Below are 23,067 nucleotides of genomic sequence, written 5' to 3'. Positions count from 1 at the left end.
TCTTCAGTTTTCACTGTTTAAACAAAAAGAGCTGGATTCAATTCAAGTATCCCAATCCACAAAAAAACCTCATGTGCAAAATATTACATTCTTCCCAAGAGACAATAAATGTGGCTTGAAATATTGGTTTTGCCATTTTAAAGGTTTAAAACTTAAAATATGGGAACCCAATAATCCACATACTGTAAATAAAATGGGGAAAAGTGAGAGAAATTCTAACATGTAAACATTAAGTTTCCATCACGATGTACGTCAGTGACACCACATTATCTCATGTATATTTACTGTAGGCCTGTTTGTCCTTCTGTTGTTATTTCTCTCATTCTTTTGTGCTGCTTTTTTCATTTTAGGCCATGTTGAGTCCCTCAGGGCAGGGGTCAACTCAAATGACCATGGGGTCACTGAGCATTTACTCTGGCCACTAGTTTTGAAAAAAAAAGCACTTAGCTGGAGCTTAAAATGATGTCAAGATAACGCTTGATAAAATTCTGTGAAATAGGTTTCATAGAATTTCAAAATAAAAGGTATATAAACGATAATATATATATATATATATATACATATATATATATATATACTTCACAATAACAACGTATTTATGATGCAAAATGACACTCTAACTACAAAAAATATATAGAAATAACTTGATATTAAGTGGGTGGGCCACATGAAATAGACTGGAGGGCAACATGTGGCCTGTGGGTCGCGTGTTCGAGACCTCTGCCTCAAGGTAACTATACTAAAAGAACTATTACGTTACCTTACAAAGTCCTAGTTCCCAATTAGCGACAACTGACCAGAAGTTTAGGAGGTGTCTCATAGTTTTATTAATTTAATTAAGCAGTAAATCTAGTGTCACATTTTTAGTGATTATTTTGTATGATAGCCTGAATATGAAGGGATGAAAAAAAACATCTGAACTCTTCATGAGGTAAAGGTTTGTGTAGTTCGCATGTGAAGTTTCCCACTGCTCTTTGAGCAGCCGAGAATTGCGCAGGTTCTTCCCGCCTTCCTAGACATCGTTGTCAAAATTAATGCTGCATAAAAAGTACAGGTAAAAGTAGAAATGTACACTTCCTATGACAGCTCCTATTCAATCACACGTAGGGAGACGCCACCAACGATACTGGGCTGGATTTGTCTACACCTAATCATTTTCCCCTACTCTATATGAATTTACCAGTCAGTCACTGTGCAGGCATTTGAAATGTCTGATATTAAGTCACGAATCCCACATACCTACATATTTAGCTCATCATAAGCAGAACAAAGTGGGTCAAATGTGAGCGGGTGCACTTGTGAACCTGTCGGCACGTCTGCCAAACCTGATGACAACATTAAAACCGACCAAAAACAAGTCGGTTCGTTCCCTCTGTTGCACTTGTTTACAAGTCTTGAGCTGCCGAACATGATGACGAGCATGGCGTTTTTGAAGGGAACAAAATAACTGAAATATGCAATGAAAACAAAGTCTCTTTTCCGCTGAGATACATGTCATACATATTCATTAGAGAGATGAAAAGGAAAGAAACAAAGGCAGAGTTGCATCTCTAGAACCAATTGCAACAAATGCTTTGACTTGGCAGTCAAGTAATTGGAATTTATTCAACGTTTAATTGACACATTAGTCACAATTAGTGCAGAGTCTATCAAACAGTTTCAAAAATACCTAAATGTATCTGCTGCATTTGCTTTTTTATTGAACTGTACCTTTAATAAGACAGAGTCCTTTGCTTTTCCTGTCAGTTTGTAACCAAATCTTCTGCTTGTTATTCTCCGTCAGCACATCAGTTGCAGCCAGCTGGGGGAACTTCTCTAATGATGTGTCCATGGAAACAAGGCAAAAGGGTCACATGTGTCTCATCACTCAACATGGGAAAAGTCTCCTGTTTGATTATTTTTTTTTTTTTTCTCAAATGGTGTCAAAACACATCAAAATGAAACAGGTCAGAGCTTTTGAAGAGTGTTTTTTGTGTGTTTGTTCGTCCACACTCAATCAGTCGTCCCTGAAAGTTGCATTATTAAGGAGACACAAAGTGACGTTAAAATAATAAACCACGGCTCATTTATTATCCAATCATGGCTCATTCAACAATCAAGTATTGATCATCATTTTATTTGAACCGGAAAAAAAAAAAATAGTGGATGAGGGATTAATTTCCAAACATCAGGCAGCAGCTATTACCCAATGCAGCGTTTTGACCTTTTACACGAGTGCAAAGAGAGACCTAAAACAAGCGTTTTTTAACCTTTTTAAGGAACCTGATGTTTGCAGTGTTATTTACACAAACAGAGCAGTTATCTAGAAAACCAATTTCCAATTCTAATGTTTTGGTTTAAATCATTCCACGTCCTCCAGTGAATGCTTCAGAAACTCCTCTCTTTTTTGCGTATGTGTATTTTAAATTAGAGGAATGATATTACTGTAATCGCAGGATGTGGACAAGCGTTGACTTCTCTGACGCTGATGGGGGGGACGCACTGGTGAATTATCAGTTCTTCATCATGAGATGGCTGCGGCTCCTGTGATAATGGCCACGTGTGAAATCATGTCTGTGCTTAGAGGGAGAGGGAGAGAGAGGGAGAACGAGAGGGAGAGAGAGAGAGACACCTCTCCCTGCAAGTATGTAATTAATGTTCCTGTGCCTATTTAAAGCATTTGTGCCTTTCCTCTCGTGTGCAAACAGATGAGTGGGAAAGTGCCTGACATGTTCTCTATGATGTTCACCATCCACACAACCTTCTTCACATGTGCTGTCAATATTACTGTGAGACTGAAGAACACTGTGTCTCAACAGGTGTCAATAGCCAGGATTGTGTGTGTTCGTGTGTTTGTGCTTGTATTTGCATCCTCTTTAAGACCTTCTCTCTGGCATAAACACTGACCTCGACAGGACCAGTAGTCCTGATGAAGACCAATACCTGGTCCCAATGAGGTAACACCTCATTTCTTAGGAACTGGCTAAGATTTAAATTGTGCTTAAGGTTAGAGTAAGTCTCCAAGAAATGAATTTAAGTCAATGTCCTCTGAAGTCATGGAAACCACACTTGTATTTGTTGCCTCCTTAGGACCTTCTCTGGCAGTAGTCCTTACGGAGACCAAAACCTGGTCCTAATGAGGCAGAACCTCATTTCTGAGGAACTTAAATTGTGGTTAGGTTAAGTTAGGGTTAGGGTTAGTATCCTAACAAGAGCAACTGTACAAACCTGTGTGTGTGTGTGTGTGTGTGTGTGTGTGTTCCAGGTATTACTCATGTTGTAGGGACAAAAATCAAGTCCCCATAATCTAAATTACTACATTTTAAGGTGAAGACATGTTGTCTGGTTATGGTTAAGGTTTGGCCAGTACTAGTAATGGTTAAGGTTAGAGTAAGTCTCCAAGAAATTAATTTAAGTCAATGTCCTCTGAAGTATTTGTTGCCTCTTTAGGACCTTCTCTCTGGCAGTAGTCCTCATGGAGACCAAAACCTGGTCCTAATGAGGCAGAACCTTGTTTCTGAAGAACTGGTTTAAGTTTAAGGCAAATATTTGAATTGTGCTTAGGTTAAAGTTAGGGTTAAGTTAGTGTCCTAACAATAACATTTGTGCAAACCTGTGTGTGTGTGTGTGTTCCAGCTGTGTTGTGGGGACCTAAATATGTTCAAACAGTCACATTATGGGGACTTGTTCTCCTAAGGACACACATCAAGCCACCATGGTGAAGACATGCTAAGGTTAGGGTTAGGCCAGTATAGTTATGGTTAAGGTTAGTGTAAGTCTCCAAGAATTTAAGTAAATGTCCTCTGAAATCATGTTGTGTTTTCATGTCCCATTCAAGTGTTGCTCGAAAATAACAGCATTGAAAATACACTGTTTGAGCGAATTAAGCACAACAGAGTGTCAGTGAGACTGACAGCGGGACCTGGTTCACCTCCGTCGCTATGAGAATTGTGTTCGGCGACATCCCTCAGCAACAGTCAAGTGATGCCTTCAAGTGCGCACTGTAAAAATTCCTACTTTTCCTATCCACCTCAAAAAGGGCTGTAAATGTTTCAAGCAACTTAAATGAAGACAGTTCTTAATTATGCTGCAGTTACTCTTAATTTAAGTGTAACTCTTCTGTGGCCAGTCAGTTTAGAGGCACTAATTATGTGTTCCACTTACATTGAAAGACACAAAAGTAGTAGAAATACACAACACACAGACAAATACCTACAAAACCTGTATGTTCTATAATTTTTCATTTGAGTTATTGTAACCATGATGTATTTGCTTTATATTACTTTATACTATTTTACTTTTGTTCAACATAGAAAGTCCCATTCACATTAAAAAAAATATGTGTTAAGTAAAACCTGGTTGAGGCAGCTGGCATCACAGACAAAACACAAAAATAATCTGATGGAAAATCATTAAACTACAAATCAACATTTCACTTTCAGCTAGCTTAATGGCTAACCTTTAATCCGCTAACCCTGTTTACTTTGAAATAGAAAGCAATAGTGAATGCTCATAATAGCTGAGGCACAAGCGCCAAAATAATCCAACTTTTTTCCCCCACAGATAATTGAAAAATGTTCCCAAACTGTTTAAGAAGGATTACAGTAAACATTTTATTCTTCAATAGTACCTGGCACAGTTACAACAACCCTCATATTATTTTGAGATAAGCTAGTAATTGCCATATTTCCGACAGTAGACATAGACCATGAAGTGTCCCTACTGCTTCCTCTGACCATATTTGGGCGAGCATCGGCGGCGCGTGAGCCCAGGAAACAAGAGCAGAGGGACTGAAATGAACGTTTTCGTCTGTTTTCCTCTCACAAGAAAAATATCCACACGGTGCCGTGACAGAAGTTAGACCGTGAAGACAACAGCGAGTTAGACACTCAGAGACACAGGGACACACAGAGACACAGCTGTCCTGACACACAGGTGAGGTGAGCTGAGATTATTTCATCATTGAGACCCCCTTTTTTTTGGGTTAAATTACCACTCTAGTTTAAAAAATGCGTCAGAGGCTGCTTAATTTGCACTTGTTGATTAGAATGTAGTGAATTTTTAATTTTAAGTTGTGTTAACATATCTGTTTGTCTTCAATTTTATTCAAAGTGTTATTATTTATGTCAGTTTTTTGAGAGGGAGACTTTTCAATGTATGGTTTAAACCACTGTCTTTTTTTTAAAGTGTGCATATGGTAATACACTTGTGTCTCATAATCTGTCAAAAACCTGAGTTTTCAATCCTCATCTCATCCAAACACTGTCATCATGTAGCAGAACTTATTTTTGAGTATAACACAAACACAGTGGAGGCTGGTTTCAGTGAAAGGGTGCATGATATTGTTGTTTTGGTTGCTGCTGCTGCTGTTTTATATGAAGACTCCACAGGTGGACAGTGTTGTATTGTTTTCTGACTCACTGCTTGTGTGCATCTCTAAATGCTCTCTTGTTATAAGGAGTCAATTTACCACCCACTTTACCACACCCATTAGCTATCAATTAATAAATCCATCAGTAAATAAATAAGAAAAACATGATACACACAGATGCAACACAGCTTGATAAATTCTACTCATAATTTTCTCTTTTCTACTTTTATCTTAAGATAAATCCACATGAACACTGCATGTATGTGCTTCATGAACCATTTACATGATATTTAGGGTTTTTTTTTTTTAATCACAGCAGATTTTACATTTTTCTTTTAACGATATCCGATTCGGTGATTTTGCACACCGATGCCAACGCGTCTCATCCCTGACACAAGTGGTGCTTTTGTTCTGACCTATTCACATCTATCGACCGTCACTTTTAACCCTCTCTTAGCCACTCACACACAGCTGGAGATTTTTTGCACTCCGTGGGTGTGTGTGCGTGTGCGTGTGTGTAAATCAATTGGCGGTGCTTGTGCACACACTCACACCTCTCAGCCAGAGCTATCTTTACCCCCCACCCCCACCCGCTAATGGCAACAGCAACAGCGAACCTCTAATTTACCTGCATTTTAAATAATGACAGTGGTCAAAGTGTGCAGCACATTTCACCTCCAGTCTCCCGTGTTCTTCTTTCACTGTTAACTGTCTGATGTGACCAGTGTGTTTTAACTGTTCTTGTATGAACATTTAAAAAAAGAAAAAATCGATTTTCTCGATGAATGTAGTGTGCCATGTAGTGGTTAACATGTGTAACTGCAGGGAACAAAGAACGCGCTATATGTATCATGGCATTTTGAGGTTGTGGATTAAGTGGGATTGGACACATAAACACAATTTAGCCTATTACTATTAAGTATTTGGGCCTGTACACATGAGGCATTTTTGTATCTGCAGTTTGAGCCCTAAAACACAGAACATGGGTGTAAGTATCTCAAAATGCCACTTGCGTGTGTTTTTGTTCTTGCTCTTCCATTCGCCATTGCCGTCTTCACGGTCGTCATTTATCTCTTCGCGTGTTTGGAGTTTGTGCACAGCTTGCAAGCTTCAAGCGCAAGCACCACGTCTTCTCTGTTTTTGGTGTATTTCTCTTCTCCCACGTTACAGCACCACATACAGGCCTGGCATATATATATTACAGCGTTTAGTGTCATTTTGGAAGGTACAGAGACAATGATCGTAAGGAAAACCGGTCCCGGGGGCAGAGAAGGGGGTGTGGTTAGAGCTATGGGTGAATGTGGATGTGGATGGATGAACACATTATACTCATACCTAATTAATTTCCGGTTATTTTTGACCAGAAGCCTCAAAGGTGTGATTTCAAGGGTAACTAAACACCCCTCTTCTGGGCTTACTCTCCCCAGTGCCTGATTTTAAATTAACGGAGCCTGAGACAACAAGAGTGGACGAAGAAATTTCAATACCTTTGTACCTAAATCAGCAAATAATATTAACTAGATACCCATATACACTGGTTTGCACCTGAAGAAAAGTGGTGTAAGGGTTAATTTCACTTTCATCAAAACAAACGATGCAAAATTCAGTGATATTTGTTTAGGTGCTTATTGTGGTGAGTGAGTGCAGTGAGCTCTTGAGGCAATTAGATAATAAAACCCACTATTTATGCTTTGTGAAAGTTGTATAATCCGTCAGACCTGAGCGAACACTTTCTTTTCAAAGAGTCGTTTAACTCAGTGGTTGTCAAACCTTTCATACCAAGTACCACCCGAGAAAATACTGAGCTGTGGAAGAACACGCCATTATCGCCAACGTTAAATTACAGTGGTGTGAATAGGTCGAGCAAAGTCAGCCACTGACTTTTTACAGGAGGTACTCGTGCTACACGTACCACAGTTTGAGAACCATGGGTTTAACTAATAACTGAAATCGTCTTTGCCCGTTTCATAGACTTTACATGACAGGATTCTGATTGTACGCTACCTTCTTCTCTTCAGAGGCTGCCTTGTGGGGAGGTTATAATGCCACATCAGACTCATTATTCTGATTTCTTTTATTAATTAATCACCCCCTCTTATTATAACACAGTGGCTCAAATTTGCCTTTAAAGGAGTGCCTCCACATTGCTTTTGCTCTTGCTGCTCACTCAGTGAAAGTGGAAAAAAAATCAAAGTTATGGTAACGCTGTTTAAATATAGTGTTGGGTTGTAGTGTTAATTATAGCAAGTGTGAGCGGTTGCGGGAACACAGCGTATCACTTGTGTCTCGTACGGTCAGATTGATGTTTCTTTGCGTAAAAAAAAATATGGAGGTGGCATCGTTGCTTTTCCCTAAAGACTCAATAGCTGCTGTGTTTTTGTTTTTTTGTCTGCCAGAGTGAAACAAAAGAGTGTATTATCTGCTGTATAATAAGCCTGTGCCATTGTTTAAGTTTGTGCGCAGTTGTCAGACGATTTCTGCCTTCAGCTTTGGCTGTGGTGCAGACAGACGCCCTTTCCCAGAGCTCCCAGCCGTCAGTTACGGGGGATTTTCTCTGGCTGTCAGTCAGTTTCCAAGCCAAAGTGCTCGTCATGTGCCTTGACAACACAGACGACCAGATGCACTGTTTCTTTCTTGCTGGATTATAGATTGTGTGTTATCTGTAGGTGCATGCAGTATAGGTCACATCGATGACTGCATGCATGCACTTTTTTTTAAATCAAGTCCCTTGTGAAGCTTATTAAAGGTTTAAAACAGAGAGTGACGGTTTCATCCTTTTAGCCCACACAGTATGTCCGTTAACGCCGGTCACATAACGGCATTGATTGCCACTGATGAGGCTTTTGGTTCTGCCTTTAATGCGCTGATAGTCCTGGTTGTGTCTTTCACTGACACTTCAGCATAATCTACTTAGTGTCATGATTTGAATATATGTCTCCTCGGGCTCGTGCGGTTAACTGACGGAGGTCACAATGTGCATTTCATTCAATAACACTGCTGTCAGTGTCATTATGGTTAATATTCTCCTCCAGGAGACTCGGGTTGGGAATGTAAGGCATTAAACATATGCTTTTATAAAAGCTGCTTCTCTCTTTTACTCCCCCTCCTTCTCTCTTGATCCCCCTCCTCTTTAGCCCATTTTCCACTGGTGAAAACCACACCAATAACCACAGACATCTAGGGGCATAAAAAAGGAAAAGAAAAAGGGATACACTAAATGACTGCGATATTTGATGGCATCATACTGTATTATTGCATGCATGAGTCGTATTGATGTATAATATAATATCGAATATCGAATATCCTCAACATTTGTTTACTAAAGGTAGTTCTATTGTTGTAGTTAATCCTCCTACCACTAGCTAGCAGCAGGCTTAAGTCCATTTGACTCTCTACCAGACAAAGAAAACTATATATTGTTTGATATATAACCACAAAACACAGCCCTGGTTCGTCAATCTGAAGTTTGTTTGCAGTAAGAATGGATTCAATTTTGGATGCTGGTATTATTATAAGCACAATATTGGCCGATATTGGCTTCAAAATGCATTATTGGATATCGGCAAACACACCAAGATATACACCCCGATATAACTATTGACTAACACAGTGGATATGCTGCTACCTCCTTGACGTCTATACTTACAACTATTATTTTTTATGTTGAGTTTAGTTTGTACAAAGAAGAAAATTTACATCTACATCATGTGAGTATGTAAAATATGATGTTACAAAACATCACAAAACAACGTGTCAGAAGCAGGAAACGCAACAGAAGGAAGCAGCAATTTTTGCATAAACCAATATTTGTGGTTGGTTTTATATGACCATGGAAATGTGCAAATTTGTTGTTACTATTGCTTGATTCTTGCCGTCTAGAGACTCATATTATACCGGTTCTGTTGCAACATTATGGCGCACACTGTTCAAGCAACAATCTGAAATCATTCAGTCGCTGTTTTCCGAAACACTGGTTCGTGAGGTCGAACGTCGATCACCTTTTTTCCCCCAAGAGTTTCTTCTGCGTTGGAAAGAAAACGTGTCTAACGGCTCGTTTCTGTGTAAACGCGTTCTGAAGTCTGGAGAGGGAAGAAACACTTAAAGAAAATGCTCCAGCACAAAGGATTACTTAGTTTAAAAAGGTTTGTTAATGAGAACCATTGTGAAGTGACTGAACACATTGTATCGATCTACTTCAGTATATCTGGTGGTCTTTTGTCCTGTTTGTACACATCAGGGAAAGAATAAGAAGTAGGAACAACATTTACACTGTAAAAAAACTGTGAGCTGCTGTGTTTATGTGTTTTATTAAAAAAACAAACACTTAAATTCATCGTGAACAATTATCAAGAATCAAAAATAACAAAATCAATCAAACAAACATCTGAGCTGTTAGCATCTAGTCAAATGGATGTTTATTAGAGAGTTTACAAAAATACACAGGAGTAGCAAATATTGTCTAAATCAGCCGGGGTTTTCTAAGCTTAAGTACAAAAAGTGCTTGGTAACTGAGTTAATTCTGCATTACATTATAATTACAGTGAGAGGTTTCCCTCAGAGAAATGTAATTTTCATTTGTATTAATAAAAAATAATGAAAGCACACGTTCACTCAATTCAATAAAGGATAAAAAAAAACAAAAAAAAAACAGAGCAATAATTAACAATGTGATAATGATTTTCAAACATAATTTCTTATGCATCGATTGTACCTGTATGAATCATAAATGAACAATTAGCCAACTGGAGATTCACACCACAGAGTGTGATGGTTATACTTGTGTTTATATATAACACTCTGCATGTTTTCATCATCTCCATCAGGGTCTTTGCCCCCACACCCTACCCCCCAAGCCCAGCCTTTGTAGAATCCCGTTCACCTGTATTTACCAGCTCCTTTTTTTTTCTTTTTTTTTTCGTCTGCCGTTACCATAGAGACACTCCAATTCTATCAGCATGGCAGCTTTGGCTACCAGGCTCATTGGCTCTCACAGGAGAGAGACACTGGTGAGCAAGTGTTTCCCTGGCATGACTTTGACACCAGTGTTGTGAAAAAGGTATTTACTTGGCTTTGACGGTGTTTCCTTGGCAGCCGGCGCCACACCGACGGTGGCTCATCGACCCATTTTGTCACTGAGGGTTGACGGCTGAGACAGAGTGAAATCCTGTTGGGAGTGATCCACTCCTGTAATTGAAATGAGTTCATCTGGGAGACAGCTGCTCTGCAGTGCCTGTTTGCTGTCAACACTCCAGTGCCTTCCCCGTGTCTGCTTGGAGTGGATTTGGTGTGAACCATGGAGCTGTTTCTCTGTCGTCGGTATCGCCATAGTTTGAAGTGGAAGAAAAACAGCGTCTGAATGTGCCACAGGTGTCTCCACTGCCGCGTCGTTATAACACTTTTGGACAGAAATCATGTAATACGACATGAAAGGTGAACACATTCTCCCCCTCACAATTTTGGACCTCTGGTGTTCACGAATTCACTTTTATTTCAGAAACCAGCCTCTCCAATACTGAGAATTTGGAGGAATCGAAAAATCGAGTGTGCTCATTTTAACCAAACCTATTCAAACCCCAGTCCAATGCGATTAATATAAGCTTTGGTAATTTTGCATTACCCTCTCTGTAACACACACCTGTTACCATGGCTACAGCATTTCCTCTATTTTACTGACAGTGTATGTGTCATGTATAAAGGTCATGAAGGAATGTGTCCCCCTGAACTCGGATTTCCAACACGGAGCAACCTCACATAAGACGGCAGCCACCATTCAAACAATGCTTCTTTTACCGTTTATGTGCTGCATTCCATTTACATCGGAACTTGGAAAATGGAGCAGGGAGTTCAGCGCGTTCCAGAAGAAAGTGCAAACGTATCCCAGGGTAGCCACTGTTAGCAAATAACAACCTCTACGTGGTACCTGGCAAAAAACTATGTGTGTGACTGACAGAAATGCTCCATTTGTAGCCGGAACTCTAATTTTTTTAGTTTTTCCGAGGAAGGAATGCCCCCTGACCTTAGAAAATATTTTGTATGTCATGTTGTCTCTGCATAAATAATACCGTTTTTCAAGAATGCCATTCACAAAACAGAAGTAATGTATGTACAATATACTATTGTTAGCATTGAAAGCATCTTATTGATTCCTTATTGATCTAACTATTCTTCAGCGTTATCAATACGCTGAGACAAAGACGTGTTATAAGTTTTCGGTCAACCTGCTCCACCGGAACACGCTGCACTTTTCAGTTATTCATTATCTAAATGGTGCCAGACCAGAAGATGACTCTTCCCCAGAGGGACGAGGAAAGCAATTTCTCCACTTTGATGTTATTGACAAAGTTAAATCAAAAGAACGCTGTTTATCTTCAATCATTCTCCCTTTGATTAGAGAAGGAGACAGTGATGAATCACCAGAATTATTGACCTCACAGTCTGCACCTGCCGAGTGGGGAGTGTGTTGAAACTATTGGCGATTTCAACTTTTCTCATACAAAGTTTGATATGAACATATCGATTAATGTTTCTTTTTTTTCATATCACTCATGCTTTTCTCTCTAGATGTTTGTTGTTTATGTTTGGTGTGTTTATATCTAGGCTTTTCCTTTCACTGCGGGATATTTGGTTCAGTTCACATTGTGATCCAAATGAGTTATGATTAACACAGCGGAAGAAAAAATAAAAAGTGAACAACGTCGTTGTGCTGTTGGATAAAGTTTGCTTTCGGTTCACAACACAAACAGAACCTAATGTACTGGAAGACGCGGCGCAAATACATACAAATACAAACCCCAAGTGTGTTGATTTGGTGGTTCCAATTTCTTTTTTTTCCCCCACTCACAGTTATATAATCTGTCTAATTCTTTGCAAACCTCAGACAATTGAAACTCCCTTTGTCAAGAAGATTGTGGTCCATTAACCCTAAGTGTATAGAGATGGCTTTGGGACACAGGTCAGATATATATCTGTTAATATTTAATCAATATACTACATCAAAACATGAAGGCTCACTGTAAGTGGTCTTAATTCAAGTAGGTAAGGTCACAACCTGGGTCAAATTGCAGACACTGAGCACATATTGGAGACTGGCTGGTCATTATTGAAGTCTTTTGTCAAAAAATACACTATATCCTAGCTTTGATTGGCATAATATTAAAAAAAACCTCACATATTTATCATAAGGTAGCACATCATTTCTGTTACATTTATACCTGGCTTACACTCTAATCCAGTTAAGCCAAAGACTGGGTTGGGACCCAAAGATCAGTAGCAGGACATTGATTTTGGGGTCCGCAAACAAATTTGCAGACTTTTGCCAACCTTAATAGTTAATATGTTTATGTTTCAAATAATGAATTTACAAAACATTTCTTGGAAATGACTTGTTTGCCAGGGGGCACATGGTTGGTGTAGTGGTTAACACTCTTGCCTTTGCAGCAAGAAGACACCGGGTTTGCCACACGGTCAGAACAAAGGCATGAAGTTTGCATGTTCTCCTTGTGTGTGCGTGGGTTTTCTCCGGGTTCTGCAGTTTCCTCCTACAGTCCAAAAACATGCATTGGGGATTAGGTAAATTGGACACTTTACATTGACTGTGAGTCTATCTTGTCTATGTATGTGTCCCTGTGGTGCCATGTGGAGGATAAAGCAGTAGAAGATGGATGGACTTGTTTACCAATTAAAATTTATATTAGATGTTAGGTATTGTGGGGAATTAGTTGCTACACTATACACACAAATTTGCTCTTGTCACGATCTTCAAAAAGTGTGTCCTCCTATAGAAAGTCTGGGAAACACTACCATATTTGAGCCTTTGAAATAGAAAACTTTAGAAATGCTGCTGGCATCATTTCAGTCACTTAGTGTCTGCCTTTTAGTATGAATATGGGACAAAATGATGAAGCAGTTGCACTTATTCCCTGCCTGATTAGATCTTATCAGTGACAGGTAGCTGTAAATGAGAGGCATTACTGTCATTTCCACTTTATCTCTCATTCGATTTAGCTTATAGCTGGCTGTAACTGTATATGTACGCACCTCCACCTTTGAATTGGAAATGGTCCACTGACACATCGCATCCGCCTCTGTGGATATAGTGGAAATCAATATGTGGAATTTGGAATGGAGGAAATTCCAACAGCTGTTCACCGGGGTGCATTGTAAATGTCTCTTTCGATGGTATCTGTCAGGGTGGGAGGACCGACACTTCAGTCGAATAGAGTAAAGTGTGAATACTCCAAGTAGATAACAGATGTCAGCCTCCTGGATCGATAGCATACTGTCCTTTGGCTGTGCCAGAGACGCGACTTGTACCATGAATTTCTGGCTTATTTCGAGCTGGCACGCCAACTGTGAGCTGCTCTCTGTGCAATTGGACTGAAGCAACAAACATGAGCCAATATGTATAATTTCCTGCATCAATTTGGTGTAAGAACTCTAATTCAAAACAGGCAACCTTAAACAGTGTCAATTTAGAAAAACATGAATCAACATGGCACAGAATCTCTTTCGACAATGGCACGCTGAGCTAATTATTGTGTTTTTTCTTAATAGCTGTGACTATCTGTGTTTTTTTTTTCTACTGGTTGGAAAGTCGGAACCAGCTCGCCCAGCCCACGGTTCATCGCTTCTTCTTCATACAGATGTACAGACACTGGCTGTCAACTGTTGAAAAGAGTGTCTGACTGTCTGAGTCTGTCTCACTGTCCTCTGAAACAGCCTTCCCCTCAATCAAATCCTCTCTCTTGTGTCCCTGACAGTCCCCCCCCCCCCCCCTTTTTTTAAAGTCTTCTGCCTCTTCCTGATTCACTTCTGTTTTGTTGTAATGGTTGGAGGCGCACAAAAGACTTTCAGAGTGATGAAGGTGGAGCCAGAATCACAGTGTCCATTTCGAATAAGTTAATAACTAAAGTGTAAAAGCAAAGACAGGAGTGATTGGATGCTGTTGAGGAGTCTCTTTGATTTCTCAGTTGCTATGCAGATGTGTCAGCATCCCTGAGCGGCTTTCTGTAGACACTGATGCCGTTGATGTGGCTGATACAGTTGCAATTAGCTTTTTCTCTATTTGATGTGAGCGTTGGAAAAATAAACTTAGGCTCGCTGCAAACACTCTTGCCTCGACACTGCCGTGAAATGTTGTGTAGTGTTGGAAAAAATGTGGCAGCTAATAAAGGTTATAGTGTTCCTGCGAGGATTTAGTGAGTGGATTCAAAATTGAACCACAGGTATTTATAGACGCCCCAACCTTCTGTCAAGATTAAAAGGATTAACTCCCAGTAAAGGCTCTATACTGTATATACATAATGATATACTGGAGAAACCTAATGAAGTTTGGTACCCGACTTATTTCCCTCACAAAAGAATAGCACTGCACAGAAAAAGAGGACAATGCACTTCAAAATATCCACACTAATTATGTGGCTCTCAAGTGAGTCACATATTTCCATTCAGTGTTAAAATTTTGTCTTCCCGTTCCTAGAAACTGCTCGGTCATCAATGATCATTATTTACACTACATTACATAAGCTAATAGAAGAGCACTCGGCGAGCACAGAGGCTTAAATTCTTTACTATTTTTACATTTTGATTTCACTGGATCAAGAGGACTTTCTGGGTCTGTATTAGGTCTGAGCAACTAATCAAAATGTTATTGAAATCGCAGGAGGCACAATATTTTTTAAAGCCAAAAATATATAAAAATAATTATTGTCTTGATCTATACACATCTTATTCTACAGACTGAAGAGAACATCTTTGTCTCCGACAGATCTGCCCAAATATCAGTAACATTTTGAATATGTTTTTCTAATGAAAATGAGAATGAAGATGTAAAAAATGACCATTCCCTCTGATATCGCGAATCACGATTAGATATTTATTCAAAATCATTCAGCCCTAATCTGTATAGAACTTAACCTGCTTCTCTTCTTACAGATTACATAAGCATGACCAAAATTCACTCACTAAATGGGACTTCCCATGTTAAATTTAAATTGCTGCCAAATCTGTAATCTGGATTAGACCTGGATGAAATTTAGTCTGACTGTAGAGTGTCTGACATTTTGTTTAAATTCAATTTAAGTTTGGACAGAGGTGTGATTTTTACAGATGGGCCCATATTAAGAGGTAGGGATTCCTTGAAAAGTTACATACTTGTGTGATCACCTACCCATCACATGGAAAATCTGATCGATCTGTCAAAGTTGACAGGAAGTCGCTAACAGAGGGACACATTTACAGTTTAAACCACACTGATGGAAACATAACCTCCTGAGCAGAAGTAATAAAAGCAATTCAACCATTGATTAGGTATCAAGTTTTTCATTTGGGGATCCATGGATATTCAGTTTTTCCAAATTTGACTTTCATGTTAAAGGAAAACCAAAATGCCAACAACCACAAAAGAGGGCAGTTACCATGTTCTATATCACTTTTACTGGTGGGAAATTCAGATATTCAGGGTTTCACTAAATTGCTTTCATCTGTGGGCAGCACTGACGGAGCACAATTCAGTTTAATGTCACCATGTAACCAAAAAACAAGAGTTCAAATTGTGTTGCTGGAAAAAAAATACCTTCTCTGTTTGAGTTAATCGCTTAGCAACACACTGCCAATATCCAAGGCCCTCAAATAGATTCTTCTTTAAAAAAAAAAAATTAATCTTAACTCGATAGTCACGATGTCCAAGTAAAACTTTCCTCCGTTTTGTGTTAAGGGTTATCTTAATGAGCAACCTCAGTGGAGCCGATTCTGCTAACAGTTCCAACCTCACGAAACATTCAAAATAATAAAAATAAAATGAAGATGATGATGATAATAACATGATGTTATTATGAATTATTTATCTCCATTTATAGATTTGTTTAGCATCATCAATCTTTTTACTGTGAACTGTCAAACTCAACAACAGGTGTTCAATGGGGCGTCATCATTACTTCACTGCTGATCTGAAACAAAGCTGTTAGATACATGCATTTATTTCAGAGTCATGTGACCCCAGAGTGATTGCAGCCATTTCCATACAGACAATAACCAGATGTTTGCATGTGTGCAGCAGGTTTTATGATCAGTGGAAAAGGGGCTTCAGACTTTAGACTGTATACTTGTGTATCTTGTGTCTGTTTGGTGCATCATGAGGCCATGATGCATTCTGCACATGATCAATAGAGGGCAGTGTAGGTGTATTCTGTACAGCGACGAACAAGTAAACGTACTGTAGCCGGTGACAGATAAGTAGAAGTTGAACCTGCAGGAATGAATTATCATGTCATGTTGGAAGAAGTCATCAGTGGAGTTTCTGGGTAAAGCACCGTGGTATTAACAAGCCCTGGTATCAAAACCACTCAAATCTTCTGTCATAACGTGTGAAAGGTTGTTTGTGATGACTCATCAAAGACAGAGTGCAGGAAACCTTTGAGTAACACAACCCTTTCCCCTCTGTGTTGGTGGCATGACAGCTGAAGAAGTTGACATTTTTGAGCTGGTGTAGCAATATTCATGAAACTACTGTATATAATTTAGACATTTAAATGGGAGTGACAGACTTTTGGTTTTGTGGATACTGAAGCAACTTTTTTGTGTATTTCTTTCTTTCTTAAAAACCATAGAAAAAACCATATCGGGGGGCCCTGTTTTTGCTTAAGATGATCATCGGAATCTCATACGATCCCATGCTCAGTTAAAAAGCTTGTAGTGTATCTACAGCCTGATACTACACTTCCTTTTTACATTTTGATGTTCAGCTTTTTATATCATTTGACTTTGACTGAGCCCTTTTTGAAACATTTTCCAGGTCAAGTGTTGACCCTTCAGATATTTCAGGTCTGAATGTTGAGACATTTCTAAACGTTCCTGCCTCTTCGGCTCCATTTTATTTATTTTTCCATTTATAATTGTACAACCGTGTTTTTGTGACATTGCTATTATGCAGCCCTTGCAGGTCTCTGCTTGCCATGGCTTCTTAATTTGCATATCTTGTACAAAGTGTGGTCCTATAAATAAAGGTCAAGTGACTATGAGCTCAGGGAGTAAAAGGTGGGAGATAAATTGCATGCCCCCTGGCACCAGGAAGACTCGGACTGAGCTAAAACACATCTTCCGCTGAGGAAGAGTGTAATTATGTTGAAAGAGAAGGGGAGTGGGGGATGGATCAGGCCAAAAGGAAAACACCTTGGATTGAATGTATTCCTAGAAAGAGGTGGCTGTATAAAATTGAAACCCACTGTTGAACGTACTTTGACTCACTTTTCCTAGAATAGCGCTTGTGAATTACTCCTTCATGTCAAACGCAGTGTGGAGTGACAGGTTCTTTGTGTCACCTCTGGCAGTGAAACACCATGACGACGCTTCTGGACCTCAAGAGCAGTGTGCTGCGGCAGGTGCAGCGGAGCCAGTCGCTGAGGAGCCGACGGGAGACGTCGCCCTCGGCCAGCAGCCCCCTCACACCATATCCCGAGCCCTTACCTCGCAGGTGAGTCGTTAGCGTTAGCACACATTTATGCTAAGATATTACTTTGAAGTGCTGAGGTCTTATGCTGTACAACTGATTAGAAATTAGGTTTGCCATGGTTTGCAACGATTAGCCGACGTTGAACCTATTTAATTGAAACTCGGGCAGTAGTTGTATACACCAACTGCATTCTGAACCAACAAAGAAGAAGAAAGGATGAAATGGGGCCTATATTTCAACAATGACTGATTCACCGAATGTAATTGCACTTATTACATGAAGAAAACATACAATTAGAAACAAAGCATTGCTTCCTCGTAGTAAAATAGTCCGTTAGCTTGGGTGTTGAAATGCGAACATACCAATTGAGCGCGTCTCCCACCAAACTAAATGATGTTTTATACATTTATACATTTACACTCAGTCCGCAAAATATCACACTGCTGTGAGGAGGGAGAATAACAAGCCGGTAAATAATGAGATTGGAGCAGTTATATTATTATATGACCATCGTTAAACTCAAGGCAGCAGAGGTTACACTGTCTCCTTCACCTCACATACATTGAAGTTAATAATAGAAAAAGATTCCATTGTTGCTGGGATGTCTCTGACAAGTAACATATGTGTAAATTGAATGGAATTCTGCGCATTGATACATACCGGGCTCTCTATGTCTTTAGTCCCTAGCAACAGTCTGTTACAGCTGAGAAGTGGTATAGAATAGTACCAAAATAAATGGCCACAACCATTCCATTCTATGCTACCCTTCCCTTTGGGTACCAGAGCAAAACGGTAAGGTACATTTAGACCAGTGGTTCTCTATTATTTTCTGTCATGCCCCCCCTAGAGGACAGAAATGTTTTCATGCCCCCCGAATTGAAATACTATTGAGAACCTGATCATTTTTATTTATTTATTTGTATAAACCACTGTATGAGTTGTCCTGCCCTGCCTCTCAGACTGTGTCGGACGCATACAGGAGGTACTGAACGATTCTGTGAATAAATCTTTTTATTGAACTGATTCTAATGATTCAGTTACACCGAAAACAACCGCTTTGACCGTCCATGTTGAGGAGGTACAATAAAGTAATGGAAAACAACATGCCTGATACCATACCTGATACAAGAGTCGAGTAGAGTAGTTCTAGAAGTATATAAAGTAAATGCGCCTCAACCAAGCAGGAAACAAAGCTGCTGGATAACCTCCTTTGTTGTCTGTTGCCTTGCGTTTGATGGAATCTTTTGTTGTCGTAGCACCAGTATGACATCACGCGACGTGGTTATCGGGTACTACCAAACCATACCATACCGTACTGTACCAAACCAAAGCGTACCATGATGGAAACACAGCATTTGTGATATGTTCAGTGTATCTTAGGGCACACAAGATGGCAGAAATGTGTTGCCCAAACTCTTTTGACGATATATGTTCTGCTTCTACTTATCTGCTGATTCACTGTCAGACACATATTCAGACAATGGGAAAGTAATAGGAGGCAGATTGTTGCCATCATGGGCATTTAATAGCCTCACTAATCATTATTTGGGAAAATTGAATTGCTAGGTAGCTGAGGATTTAGCATCACATGCTCATTAGCAATAATTCTTGTCTGTTATTAATCTATTTTCCTCTCTGCTTAAGCTGCAGCTCATCATTTCTTGTCACCGGCGTTTTTAATGTGGCTGGCATTTATTCCACAGTTGTGACTTGCTGTGAGGAGGCCATGCACAAGCTGCCTCTCCCCAAAGGAAACATCTCCTCGCTATTACATGCACAGTCAGGCTCTGAGGGGATCACAAATGCTGCTCTCTTGTATATCGGTTTACGCCGCATGGTTCTAATGTCCTCACGTCTCCTTCAACAACATAGTACAGCACACTTCTCTCTCTGACTTGAGTGATACATCTTTTTTGCAAACCACTTCCTTTTTACACGTTTATGTATGCGTTTGAGTGTCTATTTGTGTGTATTTGTACTTGTACTTGTACTGTATGTGTTAAATACTCTTTTTTCTGTCACTTTGGCGGACCTTTGTTGTCATGGTTACGGTCATAAACACACAGCAACGGTTGTGGAACGATTAGAGATAAAAGAAACAAAAAATGAATCAATGTCCTCGTCCATCTTTATTTAATGTTACGTGATTTACGTCGCAAATACTCGCACCAATGGAGGTCTATTATGGATTATGTCAGCTGTTAGTGGAGTAATTGTTTATTGTCGCCATACATTTGCCAAATCCACCTTTCATAGCATCCACATAATCATAGATCTGTGGCTGTGTCAATATGAATTCTTCATAGTTTAGGTAAAGATAATTAGTTACACTGACAGAATGAGTGTTTATACTCATTTTGACCTTTTATTTTCTATGTACACTTACTGTACGCGCATAGTTGTCTGTATGTACTTGTATTTGTATACGTGTGTGTCCACTGTAAGGCCTTTTTGTAAATGTACTGTAAACATGTATTTGTATGTGCACCGTATGTCCGTTTATTTTCTGTCGTTGTCTTACAACTTTCTGTAATGTCTTGAATAATGTCATGTGTTTACTTGTCTGCTTTGTCCTTGTGTTCTTGAAAAATAAACTGGTCTTAAGTGGATTATGTTGCCTGGTCTGGATCTTGTCTGATCCTTTCCAATGTTTTTATTTTTGTTTTTTGCTTCGTGGCACAGGTAAAATCAAGAAGCTGTTTTTTTTTTTTGTTCTTTTTCATCACTCTTATTGTGAAGCTTCATCTGAAGCCAAAAGTAATAGTATGAACCTGAGGTTTCTATAGCAACCTAAACACAGGCTGCGACCACCACGATGTGAACTTATACTTGTAATCACGACCATGTCTATTTTTAACCACGGAAGATAACCTTAGATGCTGTGTTGAAGACTGATCAATTTTGGATTTGAAAGACGCTAACACTAACCAACCTATTTTTTGTCATTTGCATGCTTTATTTAATATCCATACAGTATAGAACGCTACCTCTCGATGGCTTATTTTATATTTTTAATTATGTTGAATCTGCTATTTGTGTGTTCTGAAAGATAATTTAAACAGTCAGTATCTCACCTCTTTCTCATTTCCTATTCCATCTCCCCAGTGTTGCAGCCCTCACACTGAGCCTCAGCCGTGCACATACTCTGAGCACTCATCATTAGAGGCAGCCTGTTGATCTTTGTTATCCTCTCAGACTGCCGCTGACCGGCCTGGACTCCCACTTTAATTGAGAATTTGCAAACGAGGCCATGTAGATTTGGGCCACTCTGTCCACAGTTGTTGACCCCGCACCAGTCGGTCGTCCACGCTAAGCTCTCTGCGCAGCGAATGGCACAATGGAGGTGAAACATGTTTGATTAAAATGAGCAGAATGTGGTTTTCGAGCTTTTATTGTGGTTGGGATGTGGTGTTATATTCACAAGACGCTGCCACAGCTGAGCTTTACTTCAGAGTAAAGGGAACGGGAATTACATTGAAAGTGATCGCGTGACTTATTTTTGTTTTATTCCACTTCCATGACTTTATTGGATTTTGAATCATGAGCTTGGCGCAGACTCATTTATGAATTCCACTCCTCGGTGAGTGAATATCTCATATTTGCCTAATCAATGCGGAGTAACAATTTGAAATGACACTAAAGGGGATTTAAAGGATAAGGCCTGTATCAGTTGATATTTTACTCAATGGTTACAAAGCCATTGAAAAGACCAAATCAATCAATATGTTTGTAGTTTCCTGATTTGGTAATCCTGTATGTTTGATTAGTTATTATTTAATTTTCACGGCACTTATATGAGCAATCATGCAACAGGAACAATTCAAATCCAGTGCATAGCTGTGCGCTGGTTAGCAGTGGTACCTTTTTCTTCTCCATTTTTAATCTATTATATTATATTACTAATATAATCCTCGATCCCATGACGCTCTAAAGATAAGCTGCATAGATGCTGTGTTTGGTCAATGACTGAAAACTGTTGTGGAGCTGCAGTATACCAGTTCAGCATAGTCATGATGACACTGCGTCCTATTTGCATTCTGCTTGGTGTCAGCTGGTTTCATCGCTCTGCTCATTTCATTTTATATTACAAATCCCACTTTTCAGTCGAGCTACAGTATTCTCTGTTTTTTTCTGTCGTCGGAACAAGTACGAGCAAGTCTGTTGTTCGTTGTCTGACAAAAATCACCATACGCCGCGCATGTTACATACGTAGTGCTGAAGCCACAGAGTGTTCTATTTGAGCTGTCTTCTCATATGAACAGTGATTCTCTGAATCACACCCGATGGTCCAGACATCAGTGGATTACCTACAGTTGACAGTTGCCCTTTCCCACATGCAGTGCACAACTGGAGAGCGTCTGTGTGAGACATGTTTTTTTTTTTTTTAACCCACTCGAAATATTTCATTAGGTTTTCGGAGCAGGATGGAGACATGGCCAGACATAACACAGCCTCTGTACCGAGCGTTTGGCAGTTCATTAGATTCCGTCGTTATAAAGTCCACATGCACTGCTCCTCGTCGAAAAACAGTTCAGGGCTGAACCGCAGGTGTAAAAGCAGCTTTGGACTGTCACAATCTGTCCAACTGGGTAAAGAAAAAGTGCTGTGCCACTTACAGGACTGAACAGAAAAGAGGTGTGACCCACTCAGATCATTACTGTCAAGTGTCTTACGGATGGTAGTCGGCGCCAAGTTCACACTACATGACATTCAGAGTTGGAGGATTTCTGTGCAGTCACCGTGAGCTCACACTGCGCGAGTGATCGGTGACACAACGTGATTTCATCGAAAACGGGAGCGACAACTCTTTGGACATGCAAGCCTGACTCATAAATACAGTATCTGTGTGCCAGGGGTCACCTGTGCACTCTGGGCATGTTCTCCTCCGTGGGTGATACCTTAAATAAAAAGAGAGCTGCACTCAATAATCAGGTTGACAGACTTTTGTTTCTGGGAAATAATGTAAGGAGGGTCCTCACGGGTCCTTCAGAAAGAATTCAGGGCCCTTGAAAGTTTTTCAAAATTCTTCTGAATAGACATGGGTCACTGAAAGTGCTTGAATTTTGGGGCAGAAAAAAGTTAAGTTGATATTTAGATAAAATGTTTCCCTTGTTTGTTTACCTACTGCTCCCTTGCTTGATGTACGTAGATTACGTAGATTCTTACAAGTTGCCCTCCCATCTTTAGCTGTGTCACCACATTTGGCCCTTGAATTTGAGGCGATTGGTCCTGGAAAGACCTTGAATTTGATGTCAACCAACCACAGTCC

The 23,067-nt window shown here is 39.7% G+C and overlaps 1 protein-coding gene across 3 annotated transcripts in view; it reads left to right on the top strand.

The window, feature by feature from the left end:
* The first annotated feature begins 4,741 nt into the window (after window positions 1-4,741).
* The window catches only part of baiap3 (BAI1 associated protein 3), a 51,296-nt gene continuing 32,970 nt past the window's right edge, over window positions 4,742-23,067 (top strand). For 2 of the 3 annotated variants that reach the window (XR_009242552.1, XM_058654308.1), the window contains exons 1-2: window positions 4,742-4,914; window positions 17,677-17,819. Coding sequence is in view for 2 of the 3 variants with exons in the window: in XM_058654308.1 (XP_058510291.1) it covers window positions 17,686-17,819 (134 nt within the window). In the remaining variant the exon portion in view is untranslated. Of the gene's footprint in view, window positions 4,920-17,676; window positions 17,820-23,067 lie in introns of all 3 variants that reach the window. The other variant, XM_058654310.1, reaches the window with a different exon arrangement.

Source organism: Solea solea, chromosome 16 (assembly GCF_958295425.1).
Source record: "Solea solea chromosome 16, fSolSol10.1, whole genome shotgun sequence".
Classification (NCBI taxonomy): Eukaryota; Metazoa; Chordata; class Actinopteri; order Pleuronectiformes; family Soleidae; genus Solea; species Solea solea.
The sequence above is the reverse complement of the archived record's forward strand: the minus strand, read 5'-3'. Positions and strand labels throughout refer to the sequence as shown.